At 46.5% G+C, this 27,222-nt stretch overlaps 11 protein-coding genes across 11 annotated transcripts, besides 4 other annotated features; 3 read left to right on the top strand and 8 right to left on the bottom strand.

Annotated features, from left to right (window-relative positions):
• Positions 1–655: 655 nt before the first annotated feature.
• TSTA_073220 (efflux pump antibiotic resistance protein, putative) lies at positions 656–2,654 on the bottom strand (the record flags this gene model as incomplete). Its single annotated transcript, XM_002341278.1, has 5 exons — positions 2,335–2,654; positions 2,177–2,274; positions 1,778–2,125; positions 1,570–1,710; positions 656–1,505 (listed from the first exon to the last, which is right to left on the bottom strand). Exons 1-5 carry the CDS (start codon positions 2,587–2,589, stop codon positions 656–658), a joined length of 1,692 nt encoding a protein of 563 aa, XP_002341319.1. The 5' UTR covers positions 2,590–2,654.
• Positions 2,655–5,541: 2,887 nt separating this feature from the next.
• On the top strand, positions 5,542–6,267 carry TSTA_073230 (uncharacterized protein). The gene is made up of 4 exons (XM_002341279.1): positions 5,542–5,744; positions 5,796–5,907; positions 6,014–6,156; positions 6,215–6,267. Coding segments are annotated over exons 1-4 (423 nt in total). The 5' UTR covers positions 5,542–5,577; the 3' UTR covers positions 6,216–6,267.
• Positions 6,268–6,931: 664 nt separating this feature from the next.
• Positions 6,932–6,954: a microsatellite.
• A 320-nt stretch (positions 6,955–7,274) lies between these two features.
• On the bottom strand, positions 7,275–8,932 carry TSTA_073240 (MFS monocarboxylate transporter, putative; the record flags this gene model as incomplete). The annotated part of the gene is made up of 2 exons (XM_002341280.1): positions 7,275–8,302; positions 8,360–8,932. The coding sequence occupies 2 exons, from the start codon at positions 8,930–8,932 to the stop codon at positions 7,508–7,510; spliced, it is 1,368 nt and encodes a 455-aa protein (XP_002341321.1). The 3' UTR covers positions 7,275–7,507.
• Positions 8,933–9,178: 246 nt separating this feature from the next.
• Positions 9,179–11,701, bottom strand: TSTA_073250 (C2H2 transcription factor, putative; the record flags this gene model as incomplete). The annotated part of the gene is made up of 2 exons (XM_002341281.1): positions 9,179–9,864; positions 9,914–11,701. The coding sequence occupies 2 exons, from the start codon at positions 11,699–11,701 to the stop codon at positions 9,709–9,711; spliced, it is 1,944 nt and encodes a 647-aa protein (XP_002341322.1). The 3' UTR covers positions 9,179–9,708.
• Positions 9,462–9,485: a microsatellite.
• A 911-nt stretch (positions 11,702–12,612) lies between the features above and the next one.
• Positions 12,613–12,669: a microsatellite.
• Positions 12,670–13,574: 905 nt separating this feature from the next.
• Positions 13,575–13,600: a microsatellite.
• Positions 13,601–14,355: 755 nt separating this feature from the next.
• TSTA_073260 (3-oxoacyl-[acyl-carrier-protein] reductase, putative) lies at positions 14,356–15,380 on the bottom strand (the record flags this gene model as incomplete). Its single annotated transcript, XM_002341282.1, has 3 exons — positions 14,356–14,788; positions 14,848–15,295; positions 15,344–15,380. 3 exons carry the CDS (start codon positions 15,378–15,380, stop codon positions 14,356–14,358), a joined length of 918 nt encoding a protein of 305 aa, XP_002341323.1.
• Positions 15,381–15,760: 380 nt separating this feature from the next.
• TSTA_073270 (uncharacterized protein) lies at positions 15,761–17,623 on the top strand (the record flags this gene model as incomplete). The annotated part of the gene is made up of 5 exons (XM_002341283.1): positions 15,761–16,043; positions 16,093–16,379; positions 16,435–16,550; positions 16,597–16,756; positions 16,856–17,623. The coding sequence occupies 5 exons, from the start codon at positions 15,761–15,763 to the stop codon at positions 17,330–17,332; spliced, it is 1,323 nt and encodes a 440-aa protein (XP_002341324.1). The 3' UTR covers positions 17,333–17,623.
• A 91-nt stretch (positions 17,624–17,714) lies between these two features.
• TSTA_073280 (Golgi transport complex component Cog5, putative) lies at positions 17,715–19,156 on the bottom strand (the record flags this gene model as incomplete). The annotated part of the gene is made up of 1 exon (XM_002341284.1): positions 17,715–19,156. Exon 1 carries the CDS (start codon positions 19,131–19,133, stop codon positions 17,715–17,717), a length of 1,419 nt encoding a protein of 472 aa, XP_002341325.1. The 5' UTR covers positions 19,134–19,156.
• Positions 19,157–19,514: 358 nt separating this feature from the next.
• TSTA_073290 (class II aldolase/adducin domain protein) lies at positions 19,515–20,926 on the bottom strand. The gene is made up of 5 exons (XM_002341285.1): positions 20,593–20,926; positions 20,274–20,534; positions 20,091–20,220; positions 19,860–20,028; positions 19,515–19,785 (listed from the first exon to the last, which is right to left on the bottom strand). Exons 1-5 carry the CDS (start codon positions 20,879–20,881, stop codon positions 19,711–19,713), a joined length of 924 nt encoding a protein of 307 aa, XP_002341326.1. The 5' UTR covers positions 20,882–20,926; the 3' UTR covers positions 19,515–19,710.
• A 604-nt stretch (positions 20,927–21,530) lies between these two features.
• TSTA_073300 (uncharacterized protein) lies at positions 21,531–22,362 on the bottom strand (the record flags this gene model as incomplete). The annotated part of the gene is made up of 2 exons (XM_002341286.1): positions 22,020–22,362; positions 21,531–21,963 (listed from the first exon to the last, which is right to left on the bottom strand). Exons 1-2 carry the CDS (start codon positions 22,265–22,267, stop codon positions 21,531–21,533), a joined length of 681 nt encoding a protein of 226 aa, XP_002341327.1. The 5' UTR covers positions 22,268–22,362.
• Positions 22,363–22,699: 337 nt separating this feature from the next.
• TSTA_073310 (uncharacterized protein) lies at positions 22,700–23,325 on the top strand. Its single transcript, XM_002341287.1, has 2 exons — positions 22,700–23,038; positions 23,097–23,325. Exons 1-2 carry the CDS (start codon positions 22,802–22,804, stop codon positions 23,205–23,207), a joined length of 348 nt encoding a protein of 115 aa, XP_002341328.1. The 5' UTR covers positions 22,700–22,801; the 3' UTR covers positions 23,208–23,325.
• Positions 23,326–23,479: 154 nt separating this feature from the next.
• Positions 23,480–26,846, bottom strand: TSTA_073320 (RNA-binding protein (Nab3), putative). Its single transcript, XM_002341288.1, has 6 exons — positions 26,342–26,846; positions 25,330–26,160; positions 25,086–25,265; positions 24,542–25,037; positions 24,268–24,488; positions 23,480–24,203 (listed from the first exon to the last, which is right to left on the bottom strand). The coding sequence occupies exons 1-6, from the start codon at positions 26,619–26,621 to the stop codon at positions 23,632–23,634; spliced, it is 2,580 nt and encodes an 859-aa protein (XP_002341329.1). The 5' UTR covers positions 26,622–26,846; the 3' UTR covers positions 23,480–23,631.
• Positions 26,847–27,222: the final 376 nt, after the last annotated feature.

A 27,222-nucleotide genomic window follows, 5' to 3' on the forward strand; every position in this document is an offset into this window, starting at 1 on the left:
TGGTAAGTTACCTAGGTAGGTTGGCAAATCTAAATGAATAAAGAGACCGTGGGCGGTGGCCTCCGAGGTCCTCGTGCCTAATCATCAGATGAGAAAAATTTGTGAAACAGTTGCCAGACAGAGGTACCCTGAACTCTTAGGTATAAATGTTTCATACAAGACCAGCCTGTTGAATTCGATGCAGGCCTTTTCTATGTCCAGTCAAGTGCTCGTACGCGAGCATCCTAGGTTAAGGGGTAGCTTTTATCACCCCCCTACTACAAAAGGAATTGTACTTTTTGCAAATATCTGACAAAGCTCCTATGCGACATAGATCAAATGTAGTACTATAACTATTTAATTGGTTGGAGCACTATACACATTTGTTGATTAGCTAAACCAACCCCTCTAACTATCTGTGTCTCCCCAGTGAAACACAGACAGCTTGCATAAGATAGTATATAGCAACGTGTGTTTAGCATTCTTCATAAAATCTGTGCGTGGTCTCCGTTAAATGATTTGATCTGTCCAAATATAAGGCCTAGGGCCGTTCATTGCATTGATACCTGTAACCTCGCAGCATCCAGAGCCAACATTGACACAGAGATGTCACAGGTTTCAGTCTCCTTACCTTATAAGTCTGTTCCGGTTGGATTATTCAGAAGGCAAGACCTATTCAAGAACTACTGTGCTGGGTTGTCTCAACTGCATTGCGTCGATAAACCCCTGTGGTCTCACCACGTTCAGTCAGCTCGAACTGATCCGATAATTCGCGGTCCTCCTCGCGCCAGCCCTCATGATCATCCTTCACTCTTCGAACAAAAATTATATCCAGCACGAGAGCGACTGCACTGATTGCAACACCAAAGTAGAGCGCCGCTCTATATCCCGCAATAGCGCTACCAGAACGCTGCGCAATTTGAATCTCAATCGTAGAGGCAAAGCCCAGTCCCAAACTGTTCCCATACAGATTAAGCGTACCGATGAGCGAGCCGGCGATACCCTGCTGGTTTCGGCGAACAGAGTTACTGGCAATAATTTGCCCGGCAGTATATACAAGATCTGGACAAAAGGAGAAGAGAACCACCGACGGAAAGATTTGAGCCCAGTAAGATTGATGTAGCGGCACGGTTGCCATTAGCGCATTGGAGATCAATATCGTAATGGTACCAATTGCGAGAATCCATTGCGCTGCCATACGGGGAATCATCCAGGCTGCAAGATATGTGGCGCCCACGGCGCAGACAACGAATGGAGTCCAGCCAACAGCAAACTTCAAAGGAGACCAATGCCAGACGGTTTGCAGCCAAAGAACTTGGTACCAAATTAAAGTGCCCACAGCCATGTAATTGAAGAGGACGACTATAAGGAGAACAGCAAATGAAGGAGCCTTAAATATGTCGAGAGGCATCATGGGAAAAGCAGTATATTCCTTTTCCCAAATGATAAAAGCACCGAATAGGACCATAGACAGAATTAGAAGAACGATCTCATAGGGAGTCGACCAACCAACTCTGGGGGCTTGACTAGAAAGAAAGAACCATTAGACTGTGCTTGTGCCGGATGTTTGGGTAGTTGTTTTCAACTTACTTCCAGACAAAGTTAAAAATGATTAATGAACTTGTCCCCAATGCCGATCCAATATAATCAATTTTTCCACCCCGGTCAACCGGCTTCTCTGAAGGGCTCAAGATTCCCAGAGAAAGAAAGACAGCGAAACCCATGAAGGATCTACAATAGAAAGAGTGTTGTCAGTCATCCTGAGCTCTCACAATGATTGATAGTCTATTCAACTTACAGGAAGACAAAAAACCATTTATATTCCGTTTTCTCCAGGAAAGCACCGAGGAACAGTGCCCCGAGATATCCTCCTATGGGAGCCGAGGCCCCAAAGATTCCCAAACTGAGATTGCGTGCACGACCTGGAGGAATGGTACTCGAAATCATTGCCACGGCATTGGGCATAATAAAAGCACCCCCCAGGCCAGACAGCGCCCTCAACGTAAGAAAAGCAAAGATATTAGAGCAGAAACCACAAGCCAGCGTGCATACAGACAACCATGAGCCGCCGAGCAGCACCAGCAATCTATAACCGTAGACGTCACCTAGCCGACCGCTCGGGAGCACAAATGTCCCTTGAGTCAATCTACCTCATGTCAGATTCATCTTCGCGTATACAGATATGGGAATCACTAACGCATAACTGGCAGCTATCCATGAGCCATAAGCCAACTCTGCTCCCATCGCATCAACGAGAGTGCTTCCGCCGGCAACCCCGGCAAAGTTCACGGTCATCTATGTTCGAGATCAGAATCGTGGGTTTCTCCGATCGAAGAATATATCAAGAGACTTTACCTGGACGACATTTGCCATGACAAGCAATACGATAATTGACAGCTTACGAGTCTGAGTAACCTGGGCCACTGTTGCTGCCTCGAAGACGAGTTGAGAGGGAGCTGTTCCCAGTTCACCTCCAATAGAGGCATCTTGTGCTTCTTGATGTCGTTGATGATCTAGTGGCGGTGAGGTATTCGTATCTTCCCTCGGAGGCACGACTGAAATAGCCGAGATTAGCTGAGCCTCAAGGAAAAGAGTCTGAACTTGCGACATGGTATTTTCCGGAAGATGGAGACTGACTTTTTGACAATTAAGAACAAGGCTTGTAGAATGGTCTCAGAAGATTTGAGTCTTCCTGAGCTTTACCACGTCATGAAGCCCTCTGCTGAGTCATGTTTCCTACCCATGCAGTTCCACTGTTAGCGTCATCTTTCGGCAAAATTTCCGTGATGAGAGTGTTTGTACACATTAGTTTTCGGCGATGAGGCCGGTCATATTCGTATTAATAATGCCTGAATGGAACATCGTGAGTGGAAAGAAGGGTAACAGACTTCATATCTTACATCGAAGTACATACTGTACAATTGAATAAAGATTTATCTGAACGCCAGTCAGGGAATACCTAGGTATTTGAGTAATTAGAGCTAATTGCTCACATCAGTCTTCAGGTCTGTTGGTACAACATACTGTATCAGCAGGCCAGGAATACATGAGGAATGAATATAACGATACATATAAAAGCTATATTTCCGAGTACATTTCAGATATGTAATTATAACCCCGACATACAAGGCACTAGGATGCTTCAGGTGATATAAATATTCTGACGCTCGAGCATGGACTTCAGAAAATCCGTAGCCAGAAAGAGAGTAAGTTAAGTTGATTGCTCTGGCCCAAGAGCATCTCAGCTAACGTACGTAGTAGTACCTCCTGTTGCCATTTGAAAGAATACTAGTATTAATTGGGCTTTCTGTCCGTTACGGCCAAGTACCTGTGTTTCATGGACACCTGGGGCGTAGGGCAAGGTATAGATCTGAGTGGCCACACAATAGTATATTTGTTCGTTGCTACTGTCTCGCCAGCGCCTTCCATATGTAGTTTAGGGCTGTATTCAGGGATAGTATATAATCTCGCTTCCTTCCTTTCTTACCTTTTTTTCCTCTCTCCTACATACACACACAATATTTCGACTCCTGCGCAGACAATTAATAACTAAAAAAAAATACCATTCGACCAAAAACGAGGCCGTATTAGGACCAATTGCTCCACTAATTGCAATTTCCCGACTTATTCTCTTTGTGAATCTAATTACTACTCAAGAAAATCACGTTCCACCAGGCCAGTCCGCCAATATCATCCACTAGCTGGGCAGCATCATACTATGCTCAGCGTCTTTTGGTTGGTTTGAAAGGGGTTCCCGAGATCCTACTTCTGGTGAAAAGGTGATTTTATGGGTATTACCGTCTGACAGCTCCAAGTCATCATCACATCTGGAGGCATTCAAAGATATGCCTGGCTGCTGACTTCTCAGATAACTGAATAACTCGAAGAAAACTCGAAGCAGTCACAGAGGGTCAGCTACAGGATAGTAGCACGCACTGCTCTAGACAGGGGGTAAGTTGGATCCATACTTTCTATTGAGGACGACAACATGTCGAATTGCACATCAGAAAATTGATTACTATTAAGCTGTCAAACGATAGCTAGGAACCCAGACTTGTCTAACAATCTTCTGAGGACACAGACGCGTCAAGAAGCTGCTCTTGATCTTAGATAAATTATGCAGAGAGGTTCTCTACTTCTAGAGACTTACACCTTCTATTCGCACACCTTGATGAGGGTTTCCGATACTTATCACAACAAGGCCGGTAGGCTACTCCCTATTCCTGCTAGTATTATTCCTTATTCTGGCCTTTTTCACTTGACCTGATTTCTGCAAACCTTACTTCATTCGCGTCAACCGATTTGCAGAGTACTTTCCTAGCTGACTTCAGACATCCATTAGTGTACAAAACGAGTTGGATACTTTGGTACAACATGCCTCAAAATGCAAAAGCCAAAGACTATATTGCGAAGCTGAGAGAAATTCAGGGGCAATTGGGCTCAGGAGTGACCAGGCAAATTTGGTGAGCGGCACCAGTAATCCAAAGCCTGGGTTGAAACATCTACACAGCAAATATTCCTCACCACGGTTTGGCAGACCGTTACAAACCTACTGCGAGAACCATATCTTTCTGTCAACCGGCAGCATGCCTCAAAATGCCTATATGAACCACACAAATTGCCAACAATGCTATGTGCAATAGCTGCTGGTAGCCGTTTAAAAAAGAATCGTCAGGCTTATCAGACTTACAACCGCTATTCGTCAGAATACACATCACAAGATGTGTATATATGATCTCTTATGGAAGTAGCAAGAAGAGATTTTATTAGGAGGCACAAATGAGACGGCCAAGCTACGATCAAGGAAAAAGCCGATGACGAACCCAATGCAAATAACGAGATCGTTGAAGTCCTTACTACTGACGACAGCGATTGAGTACCCAAGCTACCTCTTAAGTCGGAGGTATCCCTTGCCACGAGTCTTGCTGAAAGGTCTCTGACTGAAATGGCCGCCATCGTTTCTTTCAACAGGGTTCTCTTTCACATCCGTAAAAACCTTCTCACTGACCTCACAGACAACGGCCTTGTCCTTAATCAAAGTGAAGTATACCGCTTCTCTAGGCACTACCTAGAAAGCGGCAACTTTTGGTATAAAGACTGCCAGTCATCCCAAAGATGAAACCCCCCTTAATGGGACCTTTATCCAATTGCTCGATGGGATAGCTGATATTGTTGAGAACCGTCAATGTACCTGGAGACACTCAAAAATTACCCTAGTTGCAGGCTTCTCAAAGGATTAAATAACTTGAAGAAAGTTCAAAGCAGCCACAGACGGTCAGCTGCACGATACTAAGTCGATCATCTATTTGTCAACGGTGATGTACTTCCTTCAGTCTACCTATGGCCCCAAAAAGCCAGCCAGAAGCCCCGAGGTCGTGGAGCTGAATTCTCCACGATTATGAATCTCATTATTACGGAGCAGAATAACCGCACCCTCAGCTTAACCGAGGATTGGGCTGACCGGTCGAAGTGGGCAGCAAGTGACTGGAATGCCCCTTGCCTGAAGCGAATCTTTGATAAAGATGCAGCAGATGCAGATAGCTTGTGGGATGGGCACCATATGTCAAATGACCGGAAATATGCCATATTGTATGCGATATGGACTGTATTCAGACTGTTTTCATCCGGGGGTGCTTGCAGTCCCGGATACACCGCACATGCATTGTGTATAGTGCATTGCTGAATGCAAGAAGGACCCCCGTAAAAATGCATGCAGCGAGCCAACTCATGGGCTGGATTCGAGAGTATCTAGGTCCAAAAAGACAGTAAGTTGAATATCTTGGTATAGGAATCTCAGCTAACATTCCCAGAAATAGTATCTTCTCTTCACGATTACCAACGGTACCTTACCCCCCCCCAGAATGGCTGCTCGCCCAACGTGCTCTTACTGAGGAGTTACCAACGCCGCCAGATCCCCTGCACAAGAGGGTGCGTTATCCTCGAGACTCTGATGAGGCTGACGGTTGCATTCAAAATGCCACAAATGAGTATTACGTGGCTTTTACGTGTTAGCACCTTTTCTAATATGAAATAGAATATCAACAACATCAAGGGGAGCGCATGCACTCAAATAAATTTCACGGACACTCTCGCAGGCGCACAGAGCTTCTGTGGAGCCAAGAAGAAGAAGGAAGTCAAGAAGGCTAGAAAATATCCTACGACACCCCGGCAGGACTGGTAAGCTTTCAGCTTGCGTTCATATGAATAAAGCTGATGTTTGTTTTTCATATGTTAGAGAACCGAAGTGGCTCGCTTTAGGGCGGCCGCCAACAGAGGAGAGGACATAAGGTGGAGAGAGTAATGTTGGAACAAAATTTATACCGTTCTACCAAAAAGGTGACCTCCTTAAAATGACTTGCTGGTCAGTGGTTGATGAGAGATTTTGAACTGTCCCATAAGCTCATATTATTTCCAACAGATTATACCAGCAAGCGGAGGAGATGGACAAGGAGTTGGAGGTCCCTCAATCTATAAAACGGGTTGAGAGCTTCTTGCAGCTCGGAGGGATCTTTTCAGGCACAGAAGTTGTTGGCCAGCTGGTCAAAAGTCTAGGCGAGTGGGCGTGCCACAGAATGACAGGGAAATAACTTGGCGTTCGACAACTATACTGACAGTTGGCTGGACTATATCAATTTCTGTCAGAAAAGCATTAGAGAATTAATGTGCATGTACCAATATGGGCCGTGCAAGATTAGTAGCTCCAGGAAAATGGAGATGGCAGCAGCTCTTTTGCTTGCTATTACTCTCTGAAACTTGCTTGACTTTGACCTTAGCTGGCATGATAGGACTTCCCAACCTTCAGCATGGCAGAGACTGAGTTTGGAGGAACGGAGCGTCCCGCACTCATAAGACTGCTTTCGATACTGTTGTCCAGGAAATACCTTTCGAGCAAATCCAAGCTTTCCTGTGGCCATGTCTACCGAGTTCTTGGAATTACTTGACTCTTCCGACAATGATGATGATGATGATGATGATAGAGATAACTGGCCTATTCTGGCTATTTCTAGCCATATTTGTAATCTATCCTCTAGTAGCCCTCGAAAAATCCTATATCTGAGACTGGTTCAGAAAGTGCAGGCAGCACTTGGCTAATATCAGATTCAACCGACAGTGTGATCAATTAAGAAATGGCATTGCACTGTCAATACAGTCCGCTGGATGCAATTGTACAAATTTACCCGTTGACTTCGCGATATAGGCAAGATGTAAGAAGGAGAGAAAAGTTGAAATCTGGTGGATCTGCTTCTATTACATGTAATTAGATGCTAAGACTCTCCTCACTCCAGGCTCCTATCCACGATTCATGATCATTTCATACTATACTGTCATACTAGCCTATCTAGCATGCGACCAGCTTCTTGGTCGGTTGGTTAGTCCCAACAGTAGACCAAGAGCCTTGTTCTAGATCTTGTTGATAAACCTTCAACGTTATACCTCCCTATCTTGGGGAATAAAGGTTTAAAAGCATATACCGTAAATTCTTGAGGGGTATCTGCTTTATACATATCCCAACTACCCTTGTAGATAATCAAACCAACCTCAACGGCCTCGCCAACACACTCAACCCTCCCAACAAAGCCGACACACCCGTAAAAACAATCAAACTCCCATACCCACTTCCATAAGCACCACCCAAAACCCCCTGAAATGGATACCCTTGCAACAACCCATCGCTCAGGGGCCCACTAGCAACATTCCCAATACCTCTTCCAGCGGCCAAAAACGCAAACACAATTGCCGGTTCGACGGAAGATTCTCGATTCTTGACTTCGCGCATAATAGCTGGCCAGGTTGATGAAAACGAGCCTGCGAATATACCATATACCACACAAAAAATCAGTAAAGGTGTTAGGGATATGGAAAACCCCCAAATAAGAAACACAGAAATTGTGCTTCCAATCGTTGAGAAGAGGATGCAAGTCGTAGCATGATACCGATCAACCATTGCACCCATAATAATACACCCAAACACCGAGGCAAGATTAAACAATATAACAGTCAACGACGAAACCACCCCGTTCACGCCTAGGGTATTAGTAGCGTACGTCGGGAGGTAAATAGTCGGTAAGAAGAAGCCCAAAGCCTGAATGATATTCCCCAATTGAAAGATCATAAAACTTCCGTTTCGAAGGAAGCGAAGATTAAATGGTCGAGTGCTTGAACTCTGTGCGATGGGGATACGCGGTTTGACAAAGTAGAGTAAAGGGCCGATACAGACCAACAACACGGCAGACCAGACACGTAGAGTTGTTCGGAAGCCGTAGGTGTCCATGAGCCATTGCATGAGGAGAGGTAATACGACTCCTGAGACGCCGGTTCCAGCCTATCTCACTGTCAGCATTTTCCCATTAATAAATGAGAAAGAAAGGGGGATACACACCCACATAATCCCAAACGCGAAACCCCTCTTTTTCACAAACCATTCCTCCATAAACAAGATCAACGGCGCATACGCAAAACTCGCTCCAATTGCATACACAATCCCCTGCGAAACCAATAACTGCCTCGTCGTATTCGCAAACGACGACCCCAATAACGCAGGGATCATAAGAACAAGCCCCAAAGCAGAAGAATACCGTTTTAATTTTGGGAACCCCAACAATAACCCAAATACCAACGGGGAAATGATGTAAATTATTCCCATACTACAGGTTCCGATGACAGCGATATTGGATTTATCACTGTCAAAGGGCGGGTGGGTGGAGTAGTATTGTTGGAAGATGCCGAAGGTGTATGCGAAGCCCCAGATGAGGGCTTCGAGGATGAAGCTTGATAGTAGAAAGAGATAGGCGTGGGTACCGGTGTCGGCGGGGTGGAGGGATTGTTGTTCTATGATTCCTGAGGTTTCGTTTCCATCGTTATGGATGATAGCCAGTGGTAGTGAGTCGATGCCATTACCGGGATGGGTAGTGCGGGAGGAGTGAGAGGATCGATGTTCCAGTTCGTACTCCATTGTTGCTTCTGATCGCTACTCATCAGTTGTCATGGAAGAAGATAAAGGAGAAACATCGTCAGGCAATCGTTCTCTTATAGTAGGTGGTTGCTCCACACCGCTGATCGATGTCGATATTGAGATTACTAATATGACTTAAATAAGACACGCCCTACGACTCGCTAACTTAACTTACTTAGCTATGTTAAGTCAACATATGTATTCCAGGTTGAGACCAGCAGTTCTGTAAACTGCTCGAGACGAAGTGAAGCATTTAAATACTAATATTCATTCATATACCACTCTCATGATACAACTAATCAACATACATGAGAATAAAAATAAGTCAATATCACACACGAATCCGAAGGGAAAGATAATCTTATCAATAGTCAACAGAAAAACGAAAGGATCATGGCTGGGTATTCGGCAAAATCACGTCCCCCCTTATTCCATCCCTCGATCATAAGAGTTCATAAGGCATTGCAGGGCATCAGGCATGCAGACAAAAAAGTACAAAAAAGAAAACACAAAATACCCAACCTGGCAAAAAAAAAAAGAAAAGAAAAGAAAAATCAATACCTTTATACACCAAAGTTCATGAGTCATGTCGTAGCGGTCGTGTCGTCAAGTAATAATCACATTTGCACGGAATTCGAAATACGCTGAAGCAGGGAGTCGTTTGTTGTAAGCTGAGTAGGAAAAACTGCATGTCTTGACAGTCAAAGTTGGCAGAACATTCAATGTTCATGAATAGTCGTGTCATGATCGTCGAGATCATGTCGGAAAAAATATACCTAAAACAACCGCGCCGCGGATTTGCCTTCGCTGGTTGCAACCGCTACCAATGCTTCCAAACGGCCCATACCATTCGCCCCGCCAGCAGATGGATTCTCAAAGATCCCTGGCCTGTTTGAAGGCGTGTAGCCGTTTTGTTGAGTAGGGGCGCAGTTCTAATCAATTAGCTTCTTCATCTGACACTGAGTGATAAGGAGAACCTACAGGGGCTTCATGTGCCACGGCAGGTTCTACATGTCCATTGCTATGTACAATAGCCGGGTGGTAATCCATAGAAACAGTCGAAGGAGTCGCAACACCTTCGCTGCTACTAGAATCTTCTGGCGAAGTACGAGTCACATGGGATCCAGGCGTGCTGCTAGTGGCGGTCTGAAAACTATATCGTTGAGTATTTTGCGGAGTCGATGGTTCCTGACGAGGAGTAGAGGTGTATGGCTGTCCACTGCTTAGCGGACGAGATCCGACACTGTGGATTTCTCCTAGTACCTGTTGGCCCCATGGAGTGGTCACTTCTTTATAAGAAGGGTTGGAAGATCCATTGCCTAGGTTGAGTCCAGTGAGATTGTAGTGCAAATCCCAAGACGGCTGAGCACGGCGGTGACCTAATCCGGACATTGCAGGCGGCGGCCGACTGGACGGCACTTGTCCCGCAAAGCCAGGAGTATACGGTGGGCCTCGGCTGGGTGTATCTATTTGCATAGGGCTGGTCTTTCGTAGAGGAGGAGTGAGTGGACGGCCCTGAATGACCTTGTCGAAACTCTCAATGCCGGGTAGTCGAGTGGTCTGACCGTCGGTAATTCCAGCGCCAAAAGCAGGACGCAGTGTATTTGCAGATTCTTCATATTTAACCAAGCCACTCGTGGCTGGACGAGGCTGATATGTTGAAGGATGCCATGTACGCCGACGAAGCTCTGCTTCAGACGGAGTCATTCCCTCGTCGCGAGAGGGAGCAAAATTCGAACTCGTGGGACTAGCATATACAGATGAGCCGGGTGTGTATGTTGCATGAGGCGGAGGAACGGATGTGACGTATGGTGGAGGATACGTCTCGTGATTGGTGAATGGATTCGGGCCGGACGGCACAGATAGACGACGAGCATGTCCTCGAGCATCCCAGTATCCCGGTTGATGCGGAGCAGAAATAGGAGAAGCGTAATGAGAACCGATACCGCCGCCAGCAGAAAATGTAGGGTATCCATGACCCGGAGATGGACCGGGAACTGAACGAGCAATCTGGCTCGGGGGTGTTATAGGTTCGGCCATGGCGCCGAGAGAGAGTTGAGCTCGAGCACTGCCGTCATTGGCCATGATCAAGGGAGGCGGCCGTCGTCGCAGATCGGGAGCCTGGCTCAAGCTGGAAGCAGTAGAAGCGATGCTGGACGTAGATAGATTGCGGCTATGTCCCCTGGAGTGGCCACCCTGACTTCCCGTCGTGCCGGCTCGTGCACGGCCTTGCGGAGGACGCACGCGATCGGTGCGGATTTGACGTTGGAACCGCGTACCTGTAGCGGCGAGCGAATCTCCGGGAATATCTTCATTTACATGGACAGTCTGGGCGTGTTGTCGCAAATTATCCAGTCGCGAGAAACGTCTTGAACAATGACACTGAAACGGCCGTTCACCAGTGTGTTTGCGGATATGACGAGCGAGGTGTTCACTTCGTGTAAAACTCAGCGTACAAGGCGGAAAATCCGTACAGAAGAATCGTTGTCCCTTCTTCTTTTTCGAAGGCGGGGCGTTCTCTTCATTGTCGTGTTCATTATCGGACTGGTCGCGGTCGGGTTCGTCCTCCGCCACCGTGGTCTCGTCACCTGTTGATGCCGTCGAGGGCGCGCGTCGATGATGCGATGAAGACTGAGATTGAGACGATTGGGTCTTTGCGGCTGACGATCGAGAATCCGATGAGCCCGGTCGAGGGGTGGTTGCTTTTACGTCCTCCATCTTCATACTGTTCGGGGTGGACGTCCTATTGACTGGTAGAAATGAGGTCATTGTGCCGATTGGCTTGGGATAAATTTGTGGCTCCGTGAGATACGGAATATTTTTACGTTAAATATATCAGTCGATAGAACAGACGCAAAAGAGAAAAATATACGTGTTTTGAATGCGTAGGTGTTGGGATCGAAGTTCCTGTACCAGCCGTAAGTCGGGTTGATGGAGGAAAAACAAGGCAAGGAAAGAAAAGAAAAGAATGAGCGATATCCAAATGATAACAAGAGCGTCACGGCGACCGATATCCCACACAAACTTGATGATATTGGACGGTGCAGCCGGCGCATGAGATAGAAGAAGAGAAGTGGTGAGAGGAGAAGGTGATGTGATGGTGGGGAGGAGGAGGAAGAAGGAGGGAAGGTCAGAAATGCGAGCGGCTGAGACCGGCGTCGGCAACAGGCCCAGGAACAAGAAAGCCAAGCCAGTCAGTCCACGTAATGATTTTGCCCGGATTAGCGGGCGATGATTGAGGTGAAACGTAAGACTGTGGAGGCAATAGTAATTGAATATTGGATAGTTTGGATAAGGAAGAATCAACTGCGACAGGACATATCTTGCTGTCTTCGAGTTATCGAGCAGTTTGAGATAATGGTCGATAACTGTAATTCGATGCCGTTTATGTTTGTAAGTTTCGGGGCGGAATTCCAGACTAGGTTTCAGATGGGTCACCGGAGCAACTTGGTGCAGTTGAGTCGCACAAACAGCGAGTTGATAGATCAAGGCCGACACGGCTATGTAGATATATCCCAAGCGAAATAAAGGGACACCTGGAATAAAAGGATGGCTGAGGTCATGAGTAATGACTTATGCTCCGGACGCTACGGTAAGCTAGTAACGCGAGGGGCAGAGGGGTCCGCCCACTGTCCAGGCCTTGGGGAGCCATGGTTAGCCCTGGAAAAACAGGGCAGACGTATATTACATAGATATTATTATACGTATATATATATGTTACATATGTATATAAACATCGATGTGTTGGCTGTGGGATAAGAGTACGAGACAAACAGTCCACGTACCTTGCTCCTCTACCTAGGGGTGTTTCGAATCGAGTCCCAGAATGCACAGACTGCTCTCTACATACATACATACATGGAGTTGTTACTGCCAGTCAACGCGATTGGCCGGACTTGACCGTGGCGGTGGCCCCGATCTGGCTACGGCAGTGGAGACACCAGGAACATTGATGATTCATTGATTGCCTGTTTGCGATCACTATCTTGCAAGGTACGTACTCACCAGCATCTCTATAGACAACTAGAACGGTCTATGGACGGAAACGGCGACTCTTTCTGACGTAGGCGTTGTGTCTTCCCCGCAATTCCGGTCTCCGGGCATCATGTCCTGAAACTCGTACCTAACTCCTAGGTCATGGCGACCGTTCCTTGGGATATCAGACCGGAGAGTTGAAACGGAGTCGTCTCATCTGAAAACGATCAGGAGATGATTCAAGATCTATCGCAGTGGAACCATTGCGACAAAATGACTCCTTAACGGTACTTATCGTTCTTATTGTTCTTATCGCTCTTATCGTTCTCCTGAGTATTACTATCTAGTAGTATCAAGAGTATCAAAAGAGTGGCAACGGCGCACTCGTGACTCACGTCCTTTATCAGCCCATTCCCGCATTGGGACACGGTGTAATGCGTGTAATCCAATGCTCTACTCCGATTGGCTGGTGGCATACACGCTCTGTATTTAATACGGACTGTTACAAGATCGATCGTCGAAGCTTGAAGGGCTCCCCACCTGCCAAGACGGCCCTGTGGATCTGTGCTTGTCACATGTCAGTCTGCTTTGGGCCAATCAGGTTGCTCCTGCTATGTACCTTCTCTGCTGTGAGGGTTGGTGTATATACTCGATTAGTAATATCTCAATATACATATATATATATATATGTATGTTCGTGTGTGTGTGTGTAGTGCATATTCGTGTATAACCCTCGAAACGAAATCCGAGTCATCCATGGATACCGTCAGCAGACCTCCTCGATTCTGTGCCTGGGCCCGTCGGTTTGTGCCTGGTCTGATCGTTTTGAGGCCAATGCATATGGCGTTATTCGTACCGCGCTAGTACCGTTACTAGACAAATCCCACCCTTGCATACATGCCTATCAGACCTATCAGTACGTATCTTGCTGCTGTCGAGGCTATTAATAGGTGAGACTCCACCGAGCTGCTATCTTGAATTTTAACCGGGAGTCATTCTGTATATATAGTTTGTGTGTATGTTCTGATATCTGACATGGTAGATATATAGGTCAAGCTACTAGTTGACGTACTATATTGTATACTCTAGGCCATTACCAACCCGGCTTTAGTATCGGAGGGCTTGGCTTATCAATCTGTACTACCTCAAGGCTTATTCACAGCACTTGAAGACTTAGACCTTCTACTCAGCCATCTCAGACGCGAAATTTGAGATCGGGGTCAGATTCTGGCATGTGATCTGATATCAAGACTACTATTTGCTTGTACGAGGTAAAAGCTGTGAAACCGTAGACACAGAATTGCACAAGAAGTCTACATCTCAGCCGCAGATAAGAGCAATGTCGGTGCTGCATAATGTGCAACCCCTTGCTCCCACGTACGTTAAAAACATGTGGAAGTACCGGTACATAGGTACGAACTCTTGTGTGCATAACGCTAGTTTCCTGCCTACCCGATAAACGATAGATCTGCTGAGCCAGGAGAAACACTCTTGCTCTCCACTGTCCAATCCTCGATCTCCTTCAATTGTTTCTCCAGCTCCAGCTTGACATACTGCACCGAATCAGCGCCCATCAACAACATCCTAGGCAATTCTTTCCCAGTAGTACCAAGAACCGTATCAACAAGTAAACGCGCACATTTGTCGGGATCACTCCAAGTCTTTGGTGCGTCCGGACTGTTGGTGTATCCCAACAAGAGGCTCAGAGGATCATCTCCAGTGTTGTACGCCGGATGTCGTGGCGCAAGCTTTAAGCCGCTGTTTGGAGTATTCATAAAGTTTGTACGGACGCCTCCGGGGCCGACGAGGAGGAAACGAATGTTCCACTCTGGTTTCATTTCTTGCGCCATGGCTTTTGAGAAGCCTTCTAGCGCGAATTTCCTATAATGCGTCGCAATCAGTATTTTGTTTCCGTCTCAGAGATAGCTGGCTGATCTTACCCAGCGTGGTAAAAAGCGTTACCGCCAACTGTGATCGTTCCTCCCATCGAACTAATGTTGACAATGGTCCCACCGACGTTGTGTCGAGGTTTATTGACCTCTCGAAACACTCGCACCGCTTCCTGCATCAGGAATACCGGACCCCAAAATAGAGTCTCAATCTCCATTCGCGCATCCTCTTCGGGTATACTCTCAGAATCCCCCAAGAGTCCATACCCGGCATTGTTGATGACAACGTCTAGACGACCGTACTTCTCTACAGTGGAGTTGACGGCGTTGATGATGGATTCCTTGGAAGTAACGTCGAGTTTTATTTTGAGCACTCGTGGAGAATCATCGGGGAGGTAGGAGAGGGTACTTGTGTTGCGAGCGGTTACGACGACGTTATGGCCTAGGTTGTAGACTGCTTGGGCAAAGGATTTGCCTAAGCCGGATGAGCAACCGGTAACTGTTCTCGTCAGCACGGCGTTTAAGATTGTTGCAGCATGTTACTCACTCAACCAGACAGCACTTGAATCGAGAGTAGCAGGCATATTTGTACTATTTGTACCAAATGAGATGTACTTTGAACAATTTGATTCCATCTCGAGGAACTGGGCATCACGCCCCTACTTATATGCCGCCGCCAGACAATTCTCATTACTTGCATTATCTCTTTTTATTGAAAATTCAAGAAAAACCCAAGAAACATTCGAGGTGAAATCGACCGTTCGGCCGAAGTGATTGATAAGTTGCTGGTTCCTTCCTTTTACGGCAATTGTCGAATACGGCTTAGCGCATGCCTTATACCAAAACGGGATTTTGTACTAACCTTAATGTGGGTCTCTCCTTCTATCAATATCATTTTCATCTCTTGTTCCTCTTGTTCATACTAATACTACCACCAGCTGAGTCGAATGCCATAATATCACGTATGGAGACAGGGATAAACGACTCGTCGTTTGTGGTCATAACCGGCCCGCCACAAAAGGACAAACACAAAAGAATCAGCCAAGTGCGCTCCGTGATTCGAAAGTCTCAGCTCCGACGTGATGGGCATCTACAACCTCGTAAAGAGTTGCAAGTGTCCAGAGCGAGGGCTCAGATACTGAATAAGAGAAAATTGCTGGATGCCCCGGAACGACAGCTAGCGACATTAAAGTTGGATCTCTCATGGTTATCAGTCTCGGAGGCTGTTGGTAACAGGTTGAAATATTGTAAGTGCCTGCCGTATGCATGTGTATCTATAGATGCTAATATTAGCAGTCTTCCACCAATACATCGAATCAAGTGCCCACTTACACCCCTTCTTCCACTCCCAGATTCCCTTAACCATCCTCCATGCACCGCTCATGAGCACCAAACTCGTGCATGCGACGGCATGGGACGACCTCAGTGGTCCCAATCCCGAAATTAGTAATTTGACTTTACTTCAGCGAGATATCGCCGATAATATGCTTCTGGACTCGATACTAGAAGCTACTGGTCCGACCACCGATGCCGAGAGTAGCCATGTGGCGCTGATTGCATTGTTGAGTATGTTATCATTTGAGGTAAGTCTTTCTAGCTGTTTGTCGTGGTTGGAGTATGCTTGCTAACCGTGGATAGATGATTAATGGTGACCGAATAGCATATAAGCGGCATAAAACGAATATTAATCGATTACTCGATATGCGAGGTGGATTAGACGGGTTGGAAGAATCTTTCAGAATCACTTTATTAGCGTGAGTCTTCTATCTCATGAAGTCTCCTATCTCTAACTCCCTTTAGTATCTATCAACTTGAATCAGTGATCAAAGGATTCGCCGACTCAACGACTCCTTCCTACTTGAGATATACCACAGAAAACGGCTCGCAGATAATATCCCAACCATCAGATTTCAAACTCATGACTTTTCATCGAGGCCAAACACGACTCTGGGAAGGACAAGTCAGTCTTTCGACTATACGTCTCTTGAGTGACTTTCTTCAACTAGTCATACTATCAATTCAATATCAACAATTATCAAATAAAAATCATCATGATCAGAATGAGATCTCGCAGCGACGACAATTAATCCGAATACAATGGCAGTTCCTCTGCGACAACCTCATTGCCCTAGCCTCAATCCCATTCCGCGTCGATACGGGTCCACCAATCGATCAGATCTTACTTTACGCTATTCTACTATTCGTCACTTCTTCTCTCCCAACATATCATCCGGTAATAGAAGGATACATAAACAAATTACAACCCCTTCTTCAAAAATCGAACGTCCTAGAATTATATCACGGCCCGTTACCGGGAGCATTGATTTGGTGTCTTATCATTGGCGCAAGGAAGAGTCATTTCCCTCAGGAGTCTGGTGTTGGCGGTATACAGAAATGGTTCTTTATGCAACTTATGCGGATAGCGTGTCCCGCGGCGCTGGATAACCCGCTCGATGTGGCGAGGAATATTGATTTGATATTGGCTGGGATGGAGGGTGTTGAATACCTCGCGACGGGTCCTTATGATTCTAGTTAGTGATACAAGACCTATGCACACGATATTGGTGTCGGAGAACATATGCATACACAAAACGGTCGCATCAATGCATCCACTATGAATCAACCAAGCACGTTGATCTCAAACATGTCACGCGAGACAACTGCCCTTGTTTCAGATACGTGGCTCAAATCTGTTTATGCAAGGGGCTTAACCCTACGTATACGAAGTTTTGGCCTCGAGATCGTTACATTCCTCGGCGAACATCATGTCCCATTAACTATCCACCCCTGATACAAAACTACGTACCAAGACGCTACCTGTCTATATACAGATATCTGGACTACCTAAATATACCTTTCACGCAGCTTGTCTATACATCAGACGATTGAAACAAAAACATGAATAAGATTAATAATATTCATCTCCCCAATGCACCCATTACCGAACTAACCATAACCGCAGCCTCTCGTTCCCAATTCCCTTCCACAACCGCTCCATTACCACTCGCAGGATTAATAACCCTCCCCTTGGCAACGTTAGAAGGTAACTGAGACCCCCGTAATACGCACTCTCTCAAATCACTCCGTAATCTATCCCGACTAGACTTCAAACTTCTTGCTGCCGCACCACCCCGGCTCATAATCTCTTGTACTCGAGCTGGTAGCGCAGATGCCAACGAGCGCCAGTAATACGATGGCAGGGACGAGGTATCAAGAACGGAAAGTAACGGTTTCAAAAGATTTGAATTGTTCTTGTCTGCAGCTTGGTTTGTCGATGGTAGTAGTAACGGGTGGGATGGACGTTTAAGACTTGCGAGGAGTGTTTCTAAGGCGCCTATGTCTTGACAGCGGCCGGAGACTTCTAACAGAGCGCGATCTAGGGTTGGTAATGAAGCGAGCCCGCGTGCAAGAGAGGACAGGGACGATGTTAATGAATTATGGATATATCCTTGCAAAGTAGACAGAAGAAGTTCTGGCTGAAAGTCCTCTGCGCTCACGCCGGTTTTTGGTGTTGGTGAGAGGAGGTAAAGTGTCGTAATGGCAGAGAAGAGTCTTGATTTTGCTTCTTCCGTTTGCGCATATGTCGATGGTACTCCCGCCGCTGGTGGAGGCGACTGGCTACCGTTGCTCGCGCGTGTACCATCAACCATCAACGACGAAATCGAAAACCGATTAATAACTTGCTGCGCTCGAGCCTTGGTAGTATTCTCCGCTGGAATGACCAAATCACTTCTCAACGTCCGAATAACCTTCACCCTATCCAATCCCTGCCCTTCCTCCCCTTCACCAATCGCAGAAAACATCTGTCTCAGCATGAGAATTGTCCCAGCCGCCCTAACCATTGCGCGATGATCATCTTTTTGCCCAGTAGTACTACGACCAGTAACTTCAGCAATCTGACCCTCCAACTGTCTTCCCAGAGTGATACAGCGCGCAACTGCCCTAGCCAGCCGCAAAGTCTGCAAGGAATTCTGAGCTGCGATCCTCGCTTCTTCGGCACTGGTCCATTTGCGTAACACTTCTTTCTCTAGACGCTGATACCCATCCGCGAGAGACGAGACCTGTTCCTCAACTTGAGTCAGAATTCGTTGACTGGACTGTGACCGGTCCTTGGTATGTTCCAGAAGTGGCAGGGCGGATTTGGTGGTTAGGTTGTGGATGTGGGTATCTATCTCTTGGACATCGAATAATACCCGGGACAGAGGGGTGGAGAGATCGACTTGCGTGTCGTTGATGTTGTTGGTGTTTGTGACTAGGGTGTTTGCAAATGATGAGGCGCTGAAGTCCGGGTCGAGGAAGGTGTCATAGTCTATGTATGAGGCTTCGCTTGTGGCCATTTCGATAAATTGGTTGGATAGTGAATATTTAGATTATTCACACACAGCATATGTCGTATTTGGATATCCAGGTTCATCAAGCCATATCTCCATGTAATCTCCGAATTTATTGATCATTCATCCACATCCTTTAAGATTCCACAATCATGCGTTGAGTCCTGCAATAAAAGCCAGTCTGAATGCTCAGTTCATCCAACCAAGATATGATTCTGTTGTCCTCCCAAGCACCGTTATGCAAATTCTACTATTCTCTTGCAATTGCTTGGCTTAGATGCGTTCATATAATTTCGTCGATTTGAAGTTGTTGTATGTTTTAAACAGACTATGTGGATTGGCCAGTCTGGTCCATCGCTAATGGCAGATACGAGCTAAGCCACATGTGGACGAGGTAAACCACGTGATATCATTTGCTATTTAAATTCGATTCAAGGGCTCCAGAGTCAACTCTCCATTTATATTGCATGAATTGTTCCAAAAATTGAATATATATATATATACTTGTATTGAAGTCATTATCTTTTACGTGAATCATTGAGTATAACGTACCCATTACGACTCCTTATGGCCTTCTACGACCTTATTCAAGGACACGACCATTAGACTCCTCGACAATGAGCTCGAACTCTGGCTGGAACTCTGTGTACAGATTATGCTAGAGAATTTCGTCAGTTATTTTCCAGTACGTACTTTGATGAGACTAGTCAATGGACATTGAGTAAAACGAACCGGATTCTGGACTGAGCTTGCAGTGTACGCTGCAACTTCATCCGAGATGATCATCTTGGGAATACCATTTGCAGCGGCTGCCTCGGCCATCAGCTGAGAATGACATGCCTTGTCCAAGCTGTAAAAGAGGAAAGCAGCCTCATCGACGGTATTTCCGACGGTCAATAATCTTCAAGATTGTTAGTTGTTGCTGATACAAACTGCTTCCTTGGCAAGTGGAATATGATATACCCATGGTTTTGCAAAATACATGCCATATTATCTCCAAGGGCTTTAGCAATTTGTCTGCCCTCTTCCTGAGCTAAGGCAATACCACCGTGGTCATCATAGACGCTGATTTTGCCGTAAAAGTTGCACGCATCTGTCACGATCAGGTTAGTCCATTCACTTTGAATTCAACTTTGGATATACTACCTTGACTGATCATCTCAATATTCCGCCCAAAGGCACTCCATGTCTTCCCATATATTCCATGGGTATGAGCTGCCGCAATCACATCAGGACGAGCCTTGTGGATCTCCGAATGTATCATAAATCCAGCTTCATTGATAACTTCTTGGTTTCCTCCCTCACAGACATACCCTTCGCTATCGACAAGGACCAAATCCGATGCCTTCATAAGTGAGAAGTGTTTGCCAAAGGGGTTGATCCAGAAATGATCTTTGAGTACGGGGTCTGCACGACATATCAATTAGACCTGTCAATTGATATGCATCTAGTAAAGAGCGCGCACCTCTCATTGATATATGGCCGGAAATCCCTTCTGAAAAATTTTGCTTTCCGAAGAAACGAAATGCAGCGGCCATGTGCTCCTTCATCCATTTTCGTTTCGCATATGCATCCTTGTGAATAGGAATGCCGCGTAGCTTCAACGTACCCGCTCGATCACCACGGACAAGCGACTGGAATTTGGTGTCGTTCTCTGCACGACCAACAGAGGGGAGGAGGTCTGCTGCAGGCGTGTCCGACACACCGACAACGCGGCTTGGGATGCTCTGGGTTTGGGTGATGGTTGATGACATTGTGTAGTCTTTCTTTTCTTCAGTCAGTGAAGGAGGAGTATCTGTGGAGAATGGCTGTGAAGGGGAGAGATGAGGTTCTTATCTACTTCTACTTCGGTGTAGCCGACCAATCAGAGACATTATGAAGCCCCGCGGGAATCAGAACATTAGGCGGAAAACAATCCGATGGCCAATGAACAGGCAGCTTTAACATCAAACATATCAAACTATGTTTGGAGAAGGCGTGACGAGTCATTGCAGCATGTCAATTAATCGAAATAACAGTAGAACCAGGCTATAACGAAAGGAAGGCCGCTCCACATTTCCACTGACATCAGCTTGGATATCTTTAATATGGGACTGAAGAGCATCCGGTTTGTTAATACTAAAACGGATCAATATAGTGGAGGTGCCCTTCATCCCTAAAATCGAACTCACTACTGGATATATTTGCTTGGGCTTGAGGCGCCTTCTGTTCGTTATAGTCAGGTTCTACTGTAGCACAACGACCTTGCAACACTTCAGCGATCTGGTCTCATCGAATCGTAAGATGGAATGGTTTAACAGGGTATATGTACATAGGTATAAAATCACATGTACTTACATACATGATTATAATTTCCAAAAAAAAAGCAAAGAGATATAGGCGGCTTCTATTCATATTCGTTCGTTATGCAGTATGTCCTTCTGCTTCTTTCATAGGCACCATCTCATACTCCTCTCGATTGCGGCCTCTTCGCCCACGAGAGAAACCCGGCATCCCGTTCTCGAGATCAGGCGAATTCGGCTGTTGAGAAGATCCCCCTATTTCATTAGACTGCGCTGCGGCGCCGCCATCGCCGCTACCTGATCCGCTTTGATCAGGGCCTCCCAGTCCAAGACCCAGACCAAAAGTGATGGGCGCTAGTTCCCGTCTTTGACAGGCCCAGATCCCGACAAAGGTCATGAGAGCCGCACTTGCGAGTTGAAGGGACCACCAAAGTAGATTTCTCGGTACGGAATGAGTGTAGAAGAAGACGATGAGCAAGTGGATGAAATGTATCGTGAGCGCGAAGTCGGGGATGAGCTTGGAGCGCGAAACGAAGATGAGGAGAAATATGACACTGTAATAGACATTAATATTCATGATACTGGTAAGGGGACATTGTGAGAGTCTTACCAAATGAAACTATTCAATATCCATACCAAACTCAACATCCACCCTACCGTAGTGTCTCCTCGCAAACTATCCCATCCAAATATAAGATCAAGAGAAAACACTGTACCAGCCACCAAGGTGGTGAAGATGACAAGAGCGGTTATGCAGACATAGTAGAGGGCTTGGAGAAGGAGGATCTTCCGGACGATTTTTAACGGTGGGAGCTCCGTGAGCGCCCCGGGACGAGGAGGGCGCCTCCTTGCGGGCATGGACTATTCTTTGAAGACGCTCCGAGATCGTTTCAAGTGTGGCTATACGTAGCGCCGACTGGTACGGTGTTATTATAATATTGGTGAACAGGGGTTGTTTTGACCGCAGGTCGACATCCCTTCCCCTTTGACAGCTTTCCACTTTCGTATTGCAGGTAACGGATTGGCGAGACCTGTATATGCAATTCTGTATGCAATACGCGCCTGGCCTTCAAATATAATGGATCGATGAAACAACTATATGCAGTACCTGTAGTAGTTGTCGTTGAGAGTAAGAGTAAATGTTATGACGGAAAAACAAACGCCACGAGGCCAGCTCCGGCGCCAAGAAAACTGGCCGCAAAGCCAAGCATTAACTTCCGCAACTGAGTGACATATGCGGAGCAACTTTAACTTCAATTTCAACCTAACATATCCACCTTTTCATATTTCATTGGACTCTTAACGATTCCAGAGCATCAATTTCTCTTCCCAACAGCCTACTAGACATTTTCCCTACTGCCGTCAATACCAATCTTAACTCAACACCACATCATGAGCTGGTTCGGCTTCGGATCCTCAAACGCCGGTCCCAAATCCGCAAAGGCATCAGACGGGGGACGCATTGCCCCCAACCGCTCCTCCCGCGAAGTCTGCTATAACGGACGAGATCTATTCTTCTCCTGTCTTGACCGCAATGATATCCTAGACGCCATCAAACACGATTCCGAGGTACGCAAGAAGTGCGGGAAAGAGATTGCTGAGTTTGAGTCTGCTTGTTCCAAGGCTTGGGTTCGTTTTTTTCCTTTCCGAATTCGTAAGGTAACGCATGTTAGCTGACTGCGAGTAGGTTAAATATTTTAAAGAGAAGCGAGTCATGGAATATAATAGGGATCAAACGATTGCCAGGATACAAAAAGCGGATGCGGAAAAGGCCGCTGAAGAGGCTAAAGCACGATAGACTCGGTTGAAAGGCGAGACATAACAATGCTGCATTCGATTTATGGAGTTTTGTGGGGATATTTCTTCGATTGAAAATGTATTATATATCTATGGTGTACTATATCAATGGCTTTGTACCGTGATGACGAAGGTATGAAATTTAAACTCTACTTCAAAGATAACAAAAACATATCCTATATTCAACATTTGAATGAATAGGGTAATTGCAAATATCAAAGGTATAATTCATGTATAGCACTTCACAAAAACAAAAGGTATGCTGAGTATCGTCGCCATAACTTGCCTGTAACCGTTTGAAATGCATGAAAGCTCTAAGAATCAAAACATATAAAGCAGACGCCAACACAATATAACGCCATGATTTGGGGATGTAAAGGGCTTGTAGATTTAGGTTATAAACCAAGTAATATAACAAGATGAGCTTATTGTTTCCACTTAGCGAGTTGATTGACAATGTTTTGCATATGAGGGCCAACTGGAGCTTGGCCTCCTTGGATCGAATTTCCATTCGCACTTCCTTTCGCGAGTAATGCGAGAAGATTTGGGTCCGGACCGTTGGACAGCTGAGGCAGGCCAAAGGGGTTTGGAGCCCGAGACTGTGATCCCTGGTTTTGAGCTGTCGCAAGAGTCTGCTGGCGGTGCGCGTTGCTCAATAGACTTGCGAGATCAACTTGATGGGAGCCGTTCGTCGCCATGGGCATTGATGGCACTGCTGCTTGTGGAACAGACTGCGCCTGCTGAAGTGTATTCAACAGTGACTGTAATGCGGGTCCGTCAAGGCCCTGGATGAGGTTCGCGATTTGATTTGTTTGTGGAAGCGCTCCAGTGCCTGGTTGTACAAGAGGAATCGGCTGAGGAAATTGATTCGGCAGAGGCAGAGGTAAAGGGTAGGAAGGATTGTGAGGGTAGAAGTTCGGAGCTGTTCCAGCTCGACGCAATGTGTGCATCTGAACAGTCATCTCGACTGCTACGTGCAGGTCTAGGTCCGGGTATTCTGTCGAGTTCCACGGTCAGCATCAATCTCAAACTGCGCTGACAAATATATAGCATACACTCACCGATTGAGCGAGGCTTACTACTGGCCCCAGTGGTGCGATCAAATATCAAAAGCGTGACCTTTCCAGAGAATTGCTGGCTTCTCGTGAGTTTTATCACTGCGAAAACGCCTTCTTCCATTTGCCTTTGGATTGCCACGTCCATAGGAATCCGGGAGAGCACTAATATGTTCGTCCGGAGCCCTCGAGTTTTGAATGAATTTTCGACGTGATATGCAAAGCTCCTATGAGTGTTCGTTAGCTTATTTGTTTCCCAGATGAGATCCTCTAAACTCACATATCCACATCGTCAGCGGCCAGAATTTGCAAGTCCGGCACATCCCTCGGTGCACGGCGCGAGGAAGCAGATTCGGATTCGCCGTCATATCCCGAGCGACCGCGAGGGCTAGGGCTTCGGTGCCGCCTGTCCCTACTATAAGGAGACCGCGACCTTCGTCTGTCACGTCGCTCGAACCTATCCGGAGTTCGATTTCTTGAAAGGAATCCGCTATCTCGATTTCGAAAAGAGCGTGGTGATGGTGACCGAGGCGGTCGGTAGTCATCACGACGTCGAGGGCCGTGTTCATCCCTAAAGTCACCGAAACTTCCCCTCTTGGTTTCATATGGGCGATCATGACGGTCACTGCCTTGATTGCGCGCTCCACGGCTATTGGAAGGCCCTCCACGAGTATAGTCTGGTGGCGATCTAGATCGCCTAGTTAATGACTGGCGTGCCGATTCAGGATGGTTTGCCCCAGGTCGTGTGCTTTTCTGAGGTTTCGAAATTTCAAGATCTATTTAGTGTTAGAACTATCCATAAACACAGCATGGTATATGCTTACGAATCTTTCGGCCTCTCACAACGCCTCCTTGCTCAGCTTGTAGAGCCCTGTGGCAAGAATCCGCATCAAGAAACTGAATGAAGCCGTACGCTTGCTTGATAGAAATCTGCGCTAGTTTCCCGTACTTGTGGAAAACATGAAATAGGTCACGCTTGGTTACCCGCTCACTCGGAAGGTTGCCTGAAATAGCGTATCATTAGTCCATTCACTGTAGAAGAACAGGAAGAGCATTCCGAGAACTCACCGACAAAGAGTCTAGAACCGTAAGGAAAGCGGTCCCACAAGCCTTCGGTAACATAAACTCTCTCCTCACGCAGAAACTCATCGTATATCTTCTGTACTTCTGACCCCCAGAAAGCTTCATCATCAGGAGAATTCCCGGACCTTGCGCCATACCTCTCAGGCCTCAAACTCTTATGGTTTGGTTGTGCACTAACGTCCTGTACAGTGTTTGGCTGCTGGAATGACGCTACAGGGGGCGGGCGTAACCCGTTCGATCCTGAAGTTGTACCTGGAACCACTCCAGGAGCAAACCTTGACACATCCGAGTATTGATCCTGAACTTGCGGCTGGGATATTTGGAGGGACATATTCGAAGTCTGGGCGCCAACCGGATAATATTCACTATTATTTTCCGTAGACAAATAATTGGGGTTCAGATTTGGCACCTCTTGAGTAGGTGGTCGCGGTGGGAGGCCTGCAGATAAGGCATAATTATGATCCTGTTTTGGAGGAAGTACAGACTGTTGAGGTTCTTGAAACCCGGGATTATCAGCGGGAGATGAAGTAATCGCAGTTACCACGGGGCCAGAGGGTGCGGTAGAGGCGGATGGGGAGGTGTTATCAAGCAGGTCTTGAAAGTCAACGCCAGTTTCGGCTGCTGCATTTTTACTCGGGATATCACCAGTGCCAGGATTGACAAGGGAAGATTCCAATGCAGTCGTACTGTTGTTCACGGGATCTGCACTAATTGGCTCGCTCATCTGATGATACGGAGCAACATTTGATTCATCCGAAAGTGGTAGATGCGCTGCGGCGGACTGGGCACCTAAAGTACTGGGAACATTTGCCGTCTCTGGGAAGCATGTTAGAATATATGGTTGGATATACTGGTTTGCAAAGGTGGATCTGGGCGACAGTTGTAAGGGGGATGTGGGCAGACACATGTTCAGCTATGAATGACTTAATCATTCGTGGGATAGTCTGCCCCTGGTCCTGCATCTAGTCTTGGAATGGGAGAATGGGAGAGGGTCTACCTGATGCTTGAGCCACACTCAGAAGCACTTCTCGTAACCTATTCTCATCCTCGTTGGTGCTCTTGTAAATTTCACTGTCCAATTCCAACTGAGAGGGTCGCTCATCATCCTGGTAGGCAGAGAGCTTCTCGTATGTCGAAGTGTCGTTGAAGATTGGGTCCATCTGGTTCTCTAGAACAGGTATATTTGAAGGCTCTGGGATGTGAAGCGGGCGTGGACTTTCGGGAGTAAGGGTCTTCCCCCGAAAGTGTATAGCCTCATCTGGAGGATTGGATGTCATAGGGACGGCAAGTTCTGATGCGCTTCATCTACAAAATAGCGTCACAGCGACAAACCGCGGAATGCGAAGATTCCACGATGCTCGCTCTAAGAAGCCTGAAAATGAGCTGACTTGAAGGAAGAAACGTAGTCAAATGCGATTGACGAAAATGGCCATTAATGGCCTGATAGTAAGGAACGCCAAGACAGGTTCGCAGAATAGACCTGAGTTTAATATAAGGAAGTACTTCCGAAAAGATGTGATATAATGTAGGTAGCGAAAATATGGCTGGAAGATCGAGACAAGTGTGCAGTATGTGCAGGTTGATCGTCGAGATGCGCTTTGTCGTTGTATGTCGTCAAAATGTTCAAATCTAGCTGATGATTGGCTGAAGCGTACCTAAACCGATAATAGAGAAGATTCGTCTGATAAGTGTTGTATCTTGCTTTTGGACGAGGGTCGCTGCAAAATACAACAAATGAAACCTGCTGGCGCAGAGATGCGTCGATGAAAGGTTGAAGAGATGAACAGTGAATAATCCCAAGATAAGAAGTTCCTGTGGTCGTCGAGACCATCGAAAGTCGCGGCGCCTTCGGTGATAAGGCGGGGCCGCAGCTTAATG

The sequence above is a fragment of the Talaromyces stipitatus genome, genomic scaffold (assembly GCF_000003125.1).
Source record: "Talaromyces stipitatus ATCC 10500 scf_1105507295523 genomic scaffold, whole genome shotgun sequence".
Classification (NCBI taxonomy): domain Eukaryota; kingdom Fungi; phylum Ascomycota; class Eurotiomycetes; order Eurotiales; family Trichocomaceae; genus Talaromyces; species Talaromyces stipitatus.